Source organism: Pleuronectes platessa, chromosome 1, assembly GCF_947347685.1.
Source record: "Pleuronectes platessa chromosome 1, fPlePla1.1, whole genome shotgun sequence".
Taxonomy (NCBI): Eukaryota; Metazoa; Chordata; class Actinopteri; order Pleuronectiformes; family Pleuronectidae; genus Pleuronectes; species Pleuronectes platessa.
Genome location: NC_070626.1, coordinates 20,868,580 through 20,886,149, shown reverse-complemented (window position 1 = coordinate 20,886,149; position 17,570 = coordinate 20,868,580). Strand labels below are relative to the sequence as shown.

General features: G+C 42.7%; 1 protein-coding gene across 11 annotated transcripts in view; it reads left to right on the top strand.

The window, feature by feature from the left end:
• Positions 1-17,570, top strand: part of sox6 (SRY-box transcription factor 6) — a 132,942-nt gene that overhangs the window by 52,234 nt on the left and 63,138 nt on the right. For 10 of the 11 annotated variants that reach the window (XM_053435546.1, XM_053435536.1, XM_053435527.1 and 7 more), the window contains one exon: positions 14,981-15,070. The exons of the other annotated variant lie outside the window; for it this stretch is intronic. In XM_053435546.1, the coding sequence (XP_053291521.1) occupies positions 14,981-15,070 (90 nt within the window). The remainder of the gene's footprint in view (positions 1-14,980; positions 15,071-17,570) is intronic. 11 annotated transcript variants of the gene reach the window in all.

Sequence of the window (17,570 nt, the reverse complement as noted above, 5' to 3'; positions counted from 1 at the left end):
TTCCTCTCCATTTCTGCTCCTTAAAGTGCTTTAAGTGCTTGTGACTGTGCTAATGAATGAAAATATTCTCCCAGCAGCGAGCACCGCATTTAGCTGAATAGTCACCTTTGCTGTAAAAGCTCTATTAGGCCCAGTTGCCAGCAGGGCTAACGATTATGCCCCATGTTTATTTACTAGGTATTGTAAATGCATTATTTATGGATAAGTCTCCAGACAGCACTTGTCAAGAGTTAAAAATGTCAGTATAAAGTATTAGGAGGAAAAAGAAAAATAGCCACCATTATAAAAAGCCAAGGTGACCTTGATTTGATTCACATGCAATTAGATCAGTTTTATATAATGCACTAAAGTATGAATCAATACCGCGCAAGTCAACACAGAAATACTTTGTGTGTTCAGTCTTTATGATCGTCCCCAAGACAAGGGCGAGTAATTGGGTTTCAGCCTCCTGTCTTAGCTTTAGGGGATTTTCCTGGGCTCAGTGTCCACTGGCTGAGTCTTTGCCAGGACAACCAGCAGTGAATTGGATTATGTATCTTTTGTCATCCATGTGTTATTGGGGGTCAAGGGGCAGTCTCATGCTTTCTTTTTAGTCTGATGAATGAAGTTATTGTCTAAATAAGAAATATAGACCCCAAACAAATGAAAAGTCTTCCATTAGAAGCTGATTCTCTCCCCCCCTCCCCCCTTCTCATTGGTCAAGTGATTCTTTCTCATGACTAAAGCAGCTATCCAGATCCACAGCTTAGTTCCCGGGATGCTGTTGAGAAAACAGTGCTGCATGTGATCCGGAGTCGTCCGGCCTGAGAACAGGTGTGGTCTAAGGACATTTGAAACAGCTGTTAAACTGAGAGTGGACACTATATCCAGGTATAATCTATAAATATAAAATAACCCAACCTTTTCCAGGCAGTCAGACGCAACCAGGGTCAAAACCAACAGTCAAATACAGAAAAACTGAAAGATGCTGCCCGTCCTTAAGGCTTTTTTTCTTAAGACCCGTTCGAGGAGATACAGTGGCTGCTCAAGCAGAATATTCAACACCTGGAGCCCTTTGACAGAGTCATGGCTAATTAGGTCAACAAAGGGGCGCCATACCACTATTCAGACAAACTGCAACCCCCCCCGTCTTCATCTCAGGTGGAAGGATATATAATGAGAGAAAAGAATTCTATTACCGTGGCAGGAAATCAAACCGCTCCTTGTGACCTCTAATAGTCCCTGTGAATCGTATGTTACTGTATGTGCCTCCGTGTTACCACTCAGACATCTCCTCTTCTAGCTCTGTCGCCATCACCTCTCCTCTGTTTGTAAGTGTAACCCCCCACGGCAAGGTTGTGTATTATCACTGTGTAATGACTGTGCAGTAGGTTGAGTGTGGAGGAGTGATCAGCCTTGTGTGCGTGGCCCCTGGTCATTATCCCCTATTACAACAGGCCATGTAATGAGATTCAGGGATGGGTGAAAGCTTGGAAGAGAATAGGATCAGCTCTAAGCCTTTGGTCTGATTAGCACTGATGAACTCTTGACTCTGTTGTAACACCGTCCCCTATCAGTGTCGCAGCCCTCTGCTGACTACACACTGGAAATTGGATGCAGGTGCCTAATAGCAATAATAGATTTTTTTTTTTTTTTTTTTGTTATTCGGTTTAAATGTAGCAATAAAATTTTTTTTACATTTTCTGAAGTTAAAATACATATATTGAAATATGTTTTATGCATATATGTATATATATAAAATATACCCTCTCCATCCCCCAAACAGACTGATGCACTTTCTCCCCTCCTCTTTGAGTTCCCTCCCGTCTCCCCTCTCCTCTCATCCCAGCTGCCATGTCATCTGGTTCTGCTTTATCCCACCTAATTAATAGGAATCTTTGTTATAATGATCTGAGCATGAGCCTCTGACTCTATGCATATGCAATGAGGGCTGGAGATCCAGTTGCCTTGATTGCAGATTTTGAGGCATTCTTCCCACATAGCTCTGTGCTGCCTCCGAGTGCAGCATCCTACCAGGCAGCGTAAGGCCCGGGACCCTCCTGGCAGGACACACACACGCACACACACGCACACACACACACACACACACGCACACGCACACGCACACACACACGCACACGCACACACGCACACACACACACAAAAACCCACTGGCCAGACATCAGTCAAGAAGGATCTCTTGTGTGCACAATGTTCCCATTTCCTTTAATAATCTGTTGTTTATTCTGTCAACATGATTTGAGCAAGCTACTTGTAAGGAATCTATTTGATCAAATAGCCGATATAGTTTTATGTGTGTGTGTCCGTGTCCGTGTGTGTGTCTGTACTGTATGTTTCAGTATGGGCCTCCGTGTGTGTGTGTGTGTGCGTGTGTGTGTGTGTTCTGTCTTAGCCTGTGGCGTGGTGCACCAGCCCAGCGGAGCAGTGCTCTGGTCTGTCACTTTTGTTTGAATAGGTAATGTAGATCTGTTCAGGCTGAATAGACATGAGCTGGAATCGCTTGTTAAGACACATGATCAAAAGCGGCTCTCTGCTCTCTGCCAATCAACCCTCTTGTCACCCTGTGAAGCAGACGTTAAATAGATTTTTCGGCTGTATGCCGCGGGCAGCCTGCCAGCCTGACATGTGAACTTTCACAAAAAAGATACCCTGCCCCTCACTCCTCCCCGATTTCCCTTTCCCACCCTTTTCCTTGTTCTCCAATTTTTGCTCTTTCCCCCTTTTTTTTTACTCTTTTCCTCTTTTTCCTTTCCACTTTCCCGTGTTCCCCCGATCATCTTGTGGCCCTTACCTGTTACATGAAACATTTCCCTTCCACCTCTGTTTTTTTTCTCTCCCCTATCCTAAGGCTAATTCACACTATACAATTTTTAGCCCGATTTTCCAATTGCAGACGAGTTTTGGAACTCACAGACTTAGCCCCCAAATTGGAGTGAAATCGGCGTCCATCTGCAGTCTGCAATTACAGTTTTTGAACTTTTCAAACCGGATTTGATGGAACAACCGACGTGTCGACATGATTTCTAGTAGGCAAAATATCAAGATGAATTGTGACAGCCAATCAGAGTTGCCAATATCAAAGTTGTTCCTCTGCAATGCTGAGATCAGACCCAGAGGCTAAACTAAGTCGCTGGTCCACTACGGAATTATCTATTTACTATCTGTTCCAAAACAGACCCCTAATGAATCACAGACACGTCCCCAAAGGAAGACGGAGGCCAACACAGGTTTCACTTTACACAAGCTAAGATACAGATTTTGTTGCTCCCTTTCAAAACGAGAGCCCTTTCTGCTGTCTTGGTCATTCAGATGACAAAACAAGCAGCTGCCTCTTCAATGTGCAATTCTTTGCATTCAAGATCACCTTCCCCAGTTCTCATATTCCGATTAGTCAACAGTAGCAACTGCTGTAGAGCATTCCAGGGGCCATCTTCCTGGGTTTCAGCTGTTGAGCGTGTCCCCCTCCACCGATGCAGCACAAAACTCCCATTGTGATCGTGGCTTACTGGCTGCACAGGAACCCCTTGATAGGAGGAAACGGGTGTCTCTGAGAGACAAATCACGGCCAGGGTTACACAGAGGCTTGTTTGTCTTAACACACTCACACACACCCACATGCCGGTTGTAGGTACGTCTCGTCAAATGAACAGCGTTTAAACGCAGTCAGTGACATCACTGATTGTGCAATAGCAATTTTAGGAAAATTGTAAAATAGTGTTTTAGGCCCTGCAATTTAAAAAAAACAATAGATTTTCCCCTGTGTTGTATGTGAATGACTAGGTGATTAAATCAGCAGTGGTTTGTAATGGCTCGACTGTTTTATGTGACAGCGCAGCATTTTGAGGGGCACAGACATGGTGAAACGCTGACACATAAGAAGCCAGAAGCCATTAATGCTACTATATTTGACATTGGACCGTGAAGCCTACAATTGGGAAAAATATCAGCCTGGGTTTCAGTGAAAAAAGCAACAAGAAGAGGGACACGTACAGACAATCTTCCTAGGGTCAGGAGAGAGGAAGAGGAGGGGCTGAGGCAGTGAGAAATGTGAAGAAGAGGGGCTATTTCACAATGGGACAGGGGGGTAGAGGGAGGGCACATGTGTCCTGCTGTGTGTGTGTGTGTGTGTGTGTGTGTGTGTGTGTGTGTGTGCGTGCGCGTGTGTGTGTGTTTGAAAGCCTGCAGTAGGGTTACACTGGGAGACTTGTGTGCCAGCTCAGTATCACTGTCCTAGCTGTGGCATTTAGCTCTTAAGCATTCTCCACACATAACTTGACAAAAGAGCCGGTGTCATCTGACCAAGGATCAAAATAGTGGGAGTGTAACTCACACCCTGGGCACAGACAACTTCTGTGGCCTGCTAATGATTTCAGAGCACATTGCAGGCTTGTTCTGTAAGTCAGAGGTACGTCAGCCATCCAACCAGGGAGATCCGCCTCGACACGAGCAAACATGACAGCTTGCGTAGATGCAGCCGGATTAACATATTTGCATTGTTTTTTCTTTGCTAACAGCGAACATGAACGTCTTACTCCAAACTTTGATGTGTTGCCTCTTGAACAAAGAGACTCTTTAATCAGTCGTGATGAAGCAGATGTTTCCTCCCACTCGATGCTTTCTCTCTCTCCTCGTTCAATTACATTACACGAGCCGGGAGACATGGCGAGGATTTCGGAGGAAACAAATAGAAATGTGTTTTATTGAGCAGCAAAGCCTGAGAGCCAATGATGATAATCATTTTACAAATGTCATGTCAGAAGGAGTTAATTTGCTTTTTGATTATATCGTCAATTTCATTTCACAAAGTTCAATCAGTGGGTAGGATATCATTTGAAATTAGGATTTGTGAGGGCTGTTTTTGGTATTCTTGTCCAAATTAGTATAAGACTGGAAAAAGAAAAGTGAGTCATTAGATTGATACCTTTTTATTTCCTGTAACATTTGCTGCACAGCTTTACTTCCTCTCTCCTCCTCATTTGTCATTTTTTAAATTTTTTCTGGGCGGGTGGCACTCTGATTCAACAAGGCAAATACTGTACGCCTGTTGATAGCTTCCCCGTCGTGAGCTGGACCAATGAGCTTGGTCGCTCATGAGAAGCAAATTTCTCCATCTTTGCCCAGCAGGTCTTATTCCGTAATGCTTTCTATCCTACAGAAAGGGAAAGGGCCGACTGAATAGAAACTACGGCCCCTATTGTTGCTTAATCAAGTTGAACAACGGCACATTGAGACACTTAGCTGTGAGCAAATGAATGGGGATTTCTGGAAGTTGGAATTCTCAACCTTTAGAAGTGCCATGGTTAGGTCATTATTTCTTTACCCAGTGGCAACTCAAGAGTCAGAGGAGTTGAGTGCAAATTAGCGATTAAGTTAGTTTTTAATTGATACAGTTGTGAAAATATTTTGTTGTGTACATGCATCTTCTTTTTTTCGTCTCAGAGAACCCATAAAAAAATTGAAAATAGTGACCTTTGCTCTCCTTGTCCAGTGAGCAGTCATACATTCTGAACCCTGGCAGCATGGTAAACAAAGTTGGCTGTGAGATTCAATAAATTACTTTTGAAAATGAAGAAACCAAACTGCAGAGCGATTAATAATTCCCTTGCTGTGATTTAAGATTTTCGCCTCTTTTTTTCTTTAAAATGTGCCATGCTTAAACCATCAAATAATGCAGTAGGATCCCAGACACACACACTGCAGATGTTTAGTTGACCTGACTGCTCCAGGCCATCAAATGCTGTCAAATCCAGTCTTCCATAAGGGCAAGAAAGCGTTAAGATACTACCGTGCTTTGATGGACAGGCGAGCAGGACAAATGGTCTCAAACAGACATGGCTGGCAGACCTCAACAAATCACTTAGAGATGAGGAAGGCAGAGCCAATCTGCAAAAATCTGAACAGAATCCTCTGACAAGATCAGGACTAGATTAGGACTATTTAAAATTCTAAATAGGGTCGATTGGACCCCTGCAAATGTGCTTAAGGCAAAGAGAGGATAGGCTGTAGCACATTGAAGAGATGTGGAGGCTCTGGACAGCCTTGTACATTTGTTATGGTCCTGCGCCGATAGCTTCAGAGACGGTGGACGGAATTCATGAGAATATTAAACTGATCATGGGTCAGGTCATCCCATTTCTGACTTGCCTAGATGTGTTGGGGGTACTGGCCTGTTTAAAGGGGATCTCTGAACCCAGGGCGAAGTGCATCCATACAGTCACGATGCGGCACCTTATTAGTGAATGGAAATCAGTGAATCTTCCTCCATCCAGTTTATGGTTTACTCAATTAGGTATAGTGGCAGCCTATGAAGAATTGACATATAGGATGGTAAACCAGCTGGACCTGTACCATGTCCAAGGGGAGAGATGTATCAGACTTATTACATGGCTATGATGCTCACTAAGGCAAGCCCCATTTATGATTAAGGCAAAGTTGTTCTGCTTCAGCATGAACCTCAGCGTGTCATGGTTAAAAGCGGATAGCATTATCAAATGTATAGTGTATTACCCAGCTTCTTCTTCTCGTAATTTGTGCTTTTTTAATATCTCATCTTATGGTTCCATCTCTGAAGCGTGTCGCCATCGTCCAGGGTTTATGATGAAATAAAGTTTCGATGTCTGCACCAGACACTTGGCTTCACTGCAAATTGTAATGCATTCATGTGGATCCTATTAGTCTCTTTTTGTCCAAGTAGAGTCAGACACCCATTAATTTACTAAATCACACTGAACAGCCATGATCACAGTGCTCTACGTTTTCTTCACACGTCTATTAATTTAACATAGATGAATAAATGTGAATGTTTTCGAGCATTGATTAGCAGGGGAGTTTATATCTGACAGATAAATTGCTGGGTACCCAAAAAAAAACCTCTCCAATGCAAGGTACCCAGTAATTACATTTTTGTATGAAATTATTATGATTTATTACAGTGTGTGGACCCTAATGATTACCAACATCAAATGGAAATCATGAATTGAAATCAGGTCCACATATTTCTCCTCGTAATGTTCATCTCCACAAGTGCTGATCCCCTCATCAGCATTGCTGAGATTCCAGATGTAATGTCTGTTCTTTAATAAACCAAACGCAGGAATGCTTTCGATGAAAACATAATTTACAAACATTGTAAGGCACTTTTCTTTATCAAATGCTTTATTAGGCTGATTATTATTAATCCCGTTTTAATAAAATCCTAAACTTCTCTTTGACCTTGTGTGGTCCTTGTTAAATTTAATATTTAGCCGTCTTTAATTTAATCAAAGTAGCAATAGTTGCTTTCCCTGATGAATGTTGAAGTACATTGTATAAACAGCAATGCTCAATACGCTCTCTCTGCCTCCCTCTTAAAGCAAAGGAGGGGAGAAAAGCGGGAGTGAAAAGTTCGTTGTGCTATCCAAGCATTTAATGGTCCTAGTTCTTAAAAGTGACCTTGTGGGGTAGACAGCGGAGCAGCACAGCAGCTCCTTCCAGCTGCACACATGGCATCCATCGGGGGCACAATCACGCACAGTCCCAACACCTCAGGCTCGGACATATGTTGAGTTTTATTTCATTCTTCTGACATTAATCCTATTCACCAGCTGTTCTGCCAGCTGCCACTCTCCAGCTTAAGGGGAGATTGCAGTTTTGGGGGCTCTGAGTACTGGTTTATCTTGGCTCCTCATCTCCTCCTCACAAAGTTTTGATTGGGGTTTTTTCCCCTCGTTCTCCTCCTACTTCCAGGTTCCTTGATTTGCACACTCCCCTGCAATCTTTCTCTCTCTTTCAACCTCTTTGCTTCTGTTTTTCTCCCTCTCTAATTTGTGTAGATAAAAGATGGTTAAAGGCTGGAATTTGATTTGGAAGATTTGATGTTTTAGGCATTTGCCCTCTACAAGTCCTGTTCCTGCAAGACATGTCAAAAATATGCACAGAATATTTATTGTCTACATTTATCCCAGGATCTGAGGTAAAGAAGTTAAAGAGGTTAGCATTGATTAGGCTTTAGCACATCTCAAATTCACTTTCTAAAGAAAACATTTGGGTAAATCATCATACTGAAACCCCCTCTGTCTACAGTCATCTAACAGCATTTCTGTAGGATTAGCCTGGACATGGCTTACGCCTGTACAGTTATGATTATTGACATATTGGGTCTGACATATTTCACATTTATGTGCATTGTCTAGAAGCATACTCAAGTGTTCTCAATGTCATTTCTGCTGAAGTACGGCCGTGGGCTCTGTGAGCAAGGGCCGCAATGAATTGATCATTGCTCACTGCTCACTTTAATAATTCAAGCCTGATTGCCACAGAGTGCCGCAGTAAAATGGATTGGGAGAGGTCACATGCTGCTCAGCTCAAGAGGTGAAGCCTCTTGGGGATGGTTAATTCATATATGCTTGATAGACACATGTCCTATTTAGAGAGGTCATGGTGCTGTGTGTGTATTCGGCTTCTCAGAATGGCCAGGTCAACACGGTGGGATTAACACGCTGGTCAGTGCAGATAAAGGGGAACGATAGGGGAGAGGTGCCTGGTCACACGGGCCAGCGCATTGAGCTGCCTGAGGAAAAAACTAAAACACTCAGAAAAGTTAGCTGCACATTACATCTGTTTCTCCATTTTTTAAATATCAGAGACATATGTTGAGATCCTTTAGTCCACTTAACTCTACAGCCTTCGCTCTCTCATGAGATAGATATAAAAAAAAAAATACAGAATTTATTTAAGGTGCTCTGTGGTTATTAATTGGTATTACACTGCTGATCTAGCATTACCTCTCAGTTTAGCTTTTAGAAATCCATCTTAAAAGAAAAAGACCTGTGACTTCTCAGAGAAAACATTGTCTCACCCCTTGGAGAGACTGACACCGGCTGGTGGCACAACCTCCGATGAAGCACACCTCATCTTGGTTACCTAGGGTGTATTTATAGCAACAGTTTTTTACATGACCAAACAGGATAGACTAACGGTGACTAACAGAGATGTTCACCAAGTGGAATAATGATAAGGTGTCAGCCCACCACGAGGTGCAGGTGCTCCACAATACACCGACATGTCTCAAGGAGCCGGACCTCTTCATTTATGCATGCCAGCACTAGCAATTACATTTTTTAAAAAGCTGGATTTATTTAAGTGTACGAAAAAAGCCTTCTGGAAACGCTATAGGCTATTAAAACTGTTGACAACGAGGAAAAGGCAATTGCCTGAAAATGAGCGACAATGCACTGTTGTGCTTGGAATGTTTTTTTCCCCCCTCAGCTCCCTCTTTAGCGTTTGCATTGTGCAGCATCACCCGGGTGTGTAACCTATTGCGTTCCGATTGCTCCCTTGCAATTAGTGCCCTTTTTGTCCTCACTTCAATAACGCCATGATTATGGAGACTTCAGGAGTATTTGCAGCATCCAGCAGCTGTTGTCTCAGGGACTACCGGCTGAATGACAAAAACATGTTTTCTCTCTGCATTTCACTTCCCTGCCTGCCTCTTGTAATTATTATGTTTTATTTGCTGTGATGATGGGGTCTTGTTTTTAGTGTGTCTGTGATTAAGATATTCAAAGGATTCTTTGGAGTGTGTCACAGTTATTTTCTTTTTTATCAATCTCGACTTTTGATTTGTTTCCCGTGCAGTGCAGACGGGATGGGAAATTAGACATCAGCCTGTCGTTGTCTGCCTGAGATCCTGAGTTTTATCTCTGAGATAGACATTTACGCCTGAATCAAAGAAATATACACTCACACTACAAGCTCGTGAGACGTGATCTTGTTCAAAGCTGTTAAATACATTGTAGTTTGCTTTAGGTTTTAGAATTTACATTTCACATGTGCAATCACGTCGTTTTTAATTAAAAGCACTAAACTAGTCATTCAAATAATTTATGATTATGAATACTCAAAAATAATAGTGATTTGTCTAATCTTCAAACTAAATAACTGGTTATTTCTCATCCAGTTGCTTTCATTGTAGAACCAGTGTGTCCAGGTTACACTTAGCACCAGGCAACAATCATCAACATATTATAATTAAACAACTTAATTTCTCGATTTTATTTTTATTCTCAAATGGGAAAAGGTTTTGTACATATTTATTGTTAAATATGCAGGAAACCATATTGGCTAAGCATTTTTGTTACCCACCATTTTCCGACAAATTGTGTATGTAATAATGGCTCATTTCAGACCATTGATTCGGGTTAACAATACAAGACTATAGTGCACTCTAGTCTATAGTGTTTAAGGAATTGATTGTTAGTGGTGCGTCATGTCTTATACAATTCATGTAGAGTTTTGTACAAATGTAGTTTTTATACAGTGTTTCCTGTTTCCTGTGTTTACAGTGTTTTTTGAATTGCCCCCCAAAAAAATCAACAGACTTCTTATTAATCTACGTGTTAAAATCACGCATTCTGTGGTTTTGTTACAGATTTTCCTCATACATCGAATCATTTGTATAGGTTTTGGTTCTGATTGACAAAACGTTTTAAAATATCTGCTGCACTCAAGCTGAAGCTTGGTTAGAGACATCCCATTTATTTTATTTCTCAGCCCCACACTGAAAATAATATTGTTTCACTAAATAGGCCTGTGTGTTCTGAGGCGGATGTTTTGTATATGGTCAGTGTCAGTTGATCATTGATTTGGTAATTACATGTTTCCCCTTGAGGCTGAGATAACTGACATACAAGGCCAATGCTAAAGGGGAGGTCTTTTAGTGTGTTACCCATGACTGATGGCTAATTTGACTCTTCTGGATGGCCCTCTTTTCCCTGCCAACGGCTTTTCAACACAACAAACACTCAAACACAAGTATCATCTTTCTCCCGGGAGAATAGTGCACACAGGGAATCTCAGAATGTGGTGGCAGACAGTTGAAACATTTTCATTGCTGACAACACAGGGGTAATAAATCACCCACTGCTGCATGTTGTAACAAACCATGTTTGCGCTTTGCAGCGGTCGCGGCCTTTTGAAACATGATGGGTGTTTTCTGGCATCAACAAATCTGATAGAGGAAACCTTTTAGAGATTGGAAACATTGATCTGTAAAAGTGAAGATGGACCATTGTTTGCTCAAGCAGTGGTGGTGTTATTTGTGAACTTTAATATACCAACAGACTTCATATCTCCATGCAGAGCCATTTGGAAATTAGTGTCATTAAAGTTTAAGATCTGCTTTATTACCGACCAATCCAATTCCAAAGTGACAGGATTTGATTTGTTTGTAATTGTGTTTATTTGTCTATTCACTCTGCAATTTGAACTTTTCTACAGTTTGCAATGATCGCTTGAACGAACTGCTCTGTTTAGAGCCGCAATGAAAAACTGAAATTTGCGACTTCTCCCCCCGCTCACAGGCATTTACGGCCAACAAGCAGTAAATACAAATAAAGAAAAAGTATATTTTTTACAGTGCCAGCACTAAAGATCAAATTTAGATGTTTCGGGTTTTTTTTAAAGGTCAAAGATATGTTTGATTGCGGGATTGTGGGAGCGAACTGTGTGAGAAAAACAGACAGAGAGCAGAAATCATAACAAATCCATATATTTCCTTCAGGACTGTCAGCGAGTCAGTCGGTGCAGATAGGACAGATAGTTTGTGGCAACCTGCCTCTAAGCTTCACTACTGTGGTTTATAGTGAACATGATATTCTGGCAGCCCTGACTGCCAGGTGCTGAAAGCTTTGTTTATGTCACACATCAAGCTAGAAACATTCTTTTGTTGAGATTTATGAGGATCATTAGCTTTGTTTTTAATACGGTAAAAAAAAAAAAAACAGCTGTAGCCTTATCTAGCCAACTAATCTGGGCTTCAGGTGTCTCAATCCCTCAACCTGTTCGCCCACATTAATACGATCACAGAATACCTGCATAGGAAAGCTGTATACCACAGATGACAGCCGTGAAAGGATAAACACATTAAATCTGGCAGTATTGAATCAGCAATGACTATTCAGTTTCTTCTGAGTGCCACGTTAAAACTGTGAAAAAAAAATCCCGGGACAGGGTTCAGCGCATTTTTGCAGCTGTATAGCAGCAGCCCCAGAGAAGAAACAATGAGACCCAGACAGGCTTAGTAGTCCAGAGACCATTCCTGTCTCAATGGGAACACATCTTGGACACACACTCCAGTAGTTTTGTCTTGTATGTTGCTATCTGTGCTAGCTGCAGAGTGGAGGGGGTCTGTGCCAGGCTAGGGTCCATAGGGACCATTGGAATCGCTGAGGCTGGAGGAAGTTGGTCTGGGTCCAGTGGGGCGATCTGGGCTTGGTGACAAGCCAAGCTGTCTACTGCAGGGACGCTGGGAAAATGTAAATAAGAGCCTGATAAGGGCTATTGTTTTCATTCCATTCTCATCCCAGCTGAATGGCCTGCTCCCCAGCCACACAGCATTTTATCTCGAGAGGGGGAGGGAACGCAGTGGGAGGGGTAGGGGTGCGAGAGATTTAAGAGCCCCCATAGGAACATAAAAATAAACTCACTGGACTCTTCTCTTGTTTAAAGTAATTCCCCAGTAAATGTGATGTCCTACTTTGAGAGGACGAGCGTGTAACTTAGTCTTTACGCTACAAACTCAAAACTTCCACATTAAACGTCTTAAATAATTATGATTTCTTCTCACTTTCAAATCTACCAGCACTGGATATCCGGTGGAATTGGTGTGAATATTATTTTCAGATAATAAATAATTTGTTATTTTATGGTGAACACAGTGTGCATCAACCTGATGTTCTGTGTGTCAGAACCTGTAATTACAATGTTGATAGTAACCAGTGTTTCCATTGGCATCTATAATTTCTCCAGAGAAAACAGACAGACATTTTAGAAACTGAAATAGCATTCCTCCTATTAATCTAAATTCTTCAGAAAAAGAAGCTGTGGAAGGGCGCTTTGAAAAAAGCCAGACATCTGACTCATTTACTGCTCGCCGCGAATGCGCCTGCGCCAAAGTTGCTCTGCTTTCACCAAATCCATGTTTGGTTGCGTGTTTTGTCCACGATGTTTGAACACTGAAAGGTGTACGAGAGTTATTTTATAGACTAATCCAGGTCATTACTCACCTCTCCCAGGTGGAAGGCAGGGAGGACAGCGGTGCATTCCAGCTGTAGTCTCTCCTGTTGGAGGACTTGGCAGGTCGTGTCTGGCCCAGCGGTGGGGATGGAGAATCGAGGGAGCGGCGGCTCTCCTGGGAGGGAGGTGGAAGGGAGGGGGAGGACTGGAGTAGAATGGAAGCTGGCACCATATTATCTCCAACAGTTGGTGCATTCCTTAATGATCAAGTGCTGGAGCAGCATCTGTGATGAAAGTGTGTGTGTGTGTGTATGTGTGTGGGAGCATATGTGTACATATCAACATATGTTAACTGTGTTTGTTTAATTCCCCTTTACACCACTTTAAAAATAAGCCTTTTCTCTGTGCTTTAGGGGAGAAAATGTCATGCACTGATGTTGCTCTGTCCCTCTGAGGATTATGATGTGAAAGGAGTTTGTTGTTCCGGGAGAGGAAGCTGTCTCACCCAGGGGTGAGGCGCAGGGAAGAAGAGCTGAGATCCGCTACTCCCCCTTAGCCTAAACCCCCAGTTTTAAGATCTGTGATCTTTGTGTCATGGAGGGAGTTAACACACACAAAGACACACACACACAGCCTTTTCTCTCTCCCTCGCTTCGGGTCAAGGGGACAAACTGTGAGTTGGGAATTGGAAAGTCAATAAAGCAGAAGTAATGTTATAATGACCCCGAGCTGAAGATGTCCTGTCGACCCCCATCACATTGGAGGAAGTGGACAATCAAACAAAACGGTCACTCTGCTTGATCCCTCTGAAAGCCATCCTTAAACAAGGCCACGAGAACTACTGACCCCGAGTTACTCCCAGTTCCTCTGAAGTCAGTGTGTTTGTCAGCGAGAGCAACAGCGTTTGGTTTGTGGAAGCAGAGGGCAGGAGATGTTACGGCAGGATAAAAAGGAATCACCGCTTGTATACATTCTACACTGTATAAATCTCCTCTGTGTTTAGTGTCAAGGATGATTATAGTGAAAATGGAAAGGTCGAGAATATTGCGTCATGTGACATTTCTCATTTCTCTGTGTTCATGTCAAACACGCACGGCAGCTGAGCAGAAAACTTGCACCATCGGAAAATATTAGCATGCTTATGAACTGTGTCCTCTTGTTTTAAGGACTATGTTTATAAATGATTCGCTATTAAAATAATCATGATTGTGCCCTGTGGCCTCGTGGTGATAATTGGTCTGTTCCGGTTTTTGCATTTTTCATTTAAATCTAGAGAAACACTGATATCATCCTCAGGCAATACACGAAGCCTGAGGACAATTTCTATAGGAAACCGAAAATGGGCGTTTTGTATTCATAAAATAGTAAGAATGATAAATGTTCACCCACAGCACGACTGGACAGCTCACGTCTTGATCTGGTTCAGATTGGAGGCAGCTTGTGGAGACAGTGCCTCAAGGTGGACGGGTGGAGGTTTTCTTCAGCGGCCGGTGTTTGATGGGAACATGCTGACCCCTAAGCGGCGAAGGGACGATGGAGGCCTGGGTCGGCCGGCCCGGCGCGTTCTTTAACAGCTACCTCAGCGACAGCACGGCATATTGCAGCCATTCCTCCTCTGATTCATTGTCTGCTGGACAAATGTTAATTGTTTTCATCATTGGCAGCTATGAGAACGCTTGGACGTACCCAGTCTCACTGTTTTGCCTCCCACTTAATGTGTGTCTCTGCCCTTATACGCAATCCCCACAATGTCCGCTCCCTCCTCACTCCACCCTTAGCTCATCTCTCAACAGCCAGACTGAGTCTCCTTTCATGATTGCCTTGCGATGCCTTCAATTAAATGACCTTTCTTTCATATTTAATTTTCATTTAGTGATTCATAACATTCACAAAAAACAAATAATCTAAAATCAAATTCCATGAACAATATTCAACATTTTAAAAGGCATCTAAAATAATTAAATATTTCTTTTTCTTTTTTTTTTAGAATCCTCATGCATGGAGACACTCCTCTCTAAAGAATGGAAAGAGAAGATGGAGAGGCTCAACACCAGTGAACTTTTAGCAGATGTAAAAGGTATTACTACAATGTCTGCATCAGACAGAGCAGATTTACCACACAAACACTACTTTAAGCCATGTTAACATGTCCCTCATTCCTATCTGACATACATAAGCTATGTGCTGTATAATCTCAGAAACAGCCTTGTACTCTGAAATAGAACAAAGGCCTTTGGCTGCCCTCCTCATTCATTTCTCTCCCCCCTTATCTTTTGTTGGAATGCCAAACTCTGTCCAAAGTGCTGTCTTCAAAAATTCCAGCTCGTTTAGACCCATTCGGAGGTGGTCTGTGCTTGTCAGCAGTTTATTGTTGTTGTCCCTCCGGACGGCCATGAGCCCGGCTACTCTGCTCTGGCGCATGCGGAGCGTTCATGCCGCTCTGGTAACTGTTGTAGCCAAAGTGTGCTCGGTGTGAACAGAGCACGGCTGAGCTGAGAGGAGCGAAGCCGCTCTGAGACGGAGCAGGGACGCACGGACTCGTCTCCCCGCTGAGCCGGTGTTTGAGTGAAATATCTCGACTCTGACAGTGAACGCCCTGCGCAGTGTATCAAGTGCAGCACAGCACAGCGAAACTCAGCACTCCCCCAAAAAATCTGTGTTCCTGACAGTGCAAAGGTGGGCCGAGGATGGGCAGGGCTGCTGCTCAGTCCTTAGCACTGACTGTTACTGAGAGCTGCTGTGTTTACACAGCTCAGGGAAGCACAATACCAGCTGGCTGATACCACCAGGCTGTCACTGGATCCTGCGCTCTCCCCTTACACATTCTCCTCAAGGGTTTTCTGATTTCTTTGAAAAAACATCCAGACAATATGAACTCGGTTTAATCTCAATATAAAACATATTCTATTTAACCTGTAATTATCAAAGCTGCCAAAGAAGCAAATTTGTGCGGCTGTGCAGATGATTTTGATCATTTGCTAAATTGTTTCTCTTTTTATAAAACCTGCACAACATTAATAAATAAAACTAGTGTTTTGTTTTGATTATTGAATTACGCTTTCTCCACTTGCAGAGGAGCAGAAAAAAAAGGCAGTTGAACGTTCTAATAAGTATATTCATTGGCAATAACCTTAATGAACCCAAGGATAAATCATTGCTCGGTAGACTAGATTCATTGTACCTGCCCTGGTACACTGTATGCCACTGTAGATCAAAGTGCACTGGGTAAAATGTTGAAAATGATTTAGCCTTTTGAAAGCTGGTCTGTTAAATTACAGGCAGGGCATTTCTTCTGATGAATGGGAACGGGAAGGTTACTAGGTGGTTTGTAAACAGGTAGGGAGTCTGATAATAAACACTATGGCCTCTGTGTGTTGATGAGTTATGGAGACAGTCTATACACCACAGTTACCTCGTTCTCCTATCATAGTGGCAGCCTTAGATTTTTAATTAGCATGCCATTTCATATGACTGTAGTCATTTCAAAGGGCTTCTTTGTGCGCCCCCTTACAAATGTCTCTCTCCCTGCGTTTGATGTCTGCCTGATGTAAATACGGGCAATTAAAAAGATGCCCAGGGTTGGAGACGCACAAGGTCCACTTAATTAAAGCACAAACAAAGGTACCGAGCAGAAAACACCTGATGATTAAGATCTAAAGTGTTATGATGAATCAGAGGTCCCATTAATTGTTTGGTGAAAATAGGCACAAAAGGCAAACATGCCTGTAGTTTCCAGACCAATAAAAGAAAGTAGAGAATAAAGACCGACATTCAGATAAACACGACGGCACCTACTGGCAGAGTGGCCTTGGAGATCTTGTCCCGATCCCTCACCGATTCCTTAACCAATTATCCCGATCACCTCGTAGGCTACCTTTTGACAGCACTCCGTCAAAACCTTGAAACACGAGTAATTGTGTTACTGCGGAGGGAAGTGCTGGAATCTGACTGGTGAGGAAGTCATTTTGTCTTGTGCTTAGAAATCAAATCAAAATGCAAAACAATAGGTGTGACAGAGTTCGACCCGAGGCTCTACCCATGAAAGGGAAGACATTCTTTTGCTGCCGCTGTGTCGAAACATGCCCTCAATACTTTATCCTGTTGAAGTGAACACGCACGTACAGTAAACAAACAAAACAAAACAATAGTATCAGCAACATCAGGGATTTGCTTTTCGAGGTCTGCTAACCCAACCAACCATTTACCCCTTACAGATGGTTCGTCCATAATTATAGCTCATTGTAATGTGGGTGTTTGGCTAAATAACATGCTGTTTCCGAGGTGAAGACATGTTTTTAGGTTTTAAGAGTCAGTAGAAACAAGAGCAATAATCCAGTGGAGGCAGTGGGCTTAAGCCAGACATGTAGAATGGTGTTGTTAGGAGTTAATGATTTCAAATCTCTGTCACCTCTCCTCGTATGCTGCCACGGCTTAGCATCAACGGGGGCAGGCAAAAAAGGAGAGTTTGTGAAGGAGCATTAGCAGCGGATTTCTTTTCACCAGTCAATTCCAGGGCTGTTTGTTTTCATACCTGAGCCTAGCTGTCAATCTGTAGGAATGATGAGGAGAGAGATGAA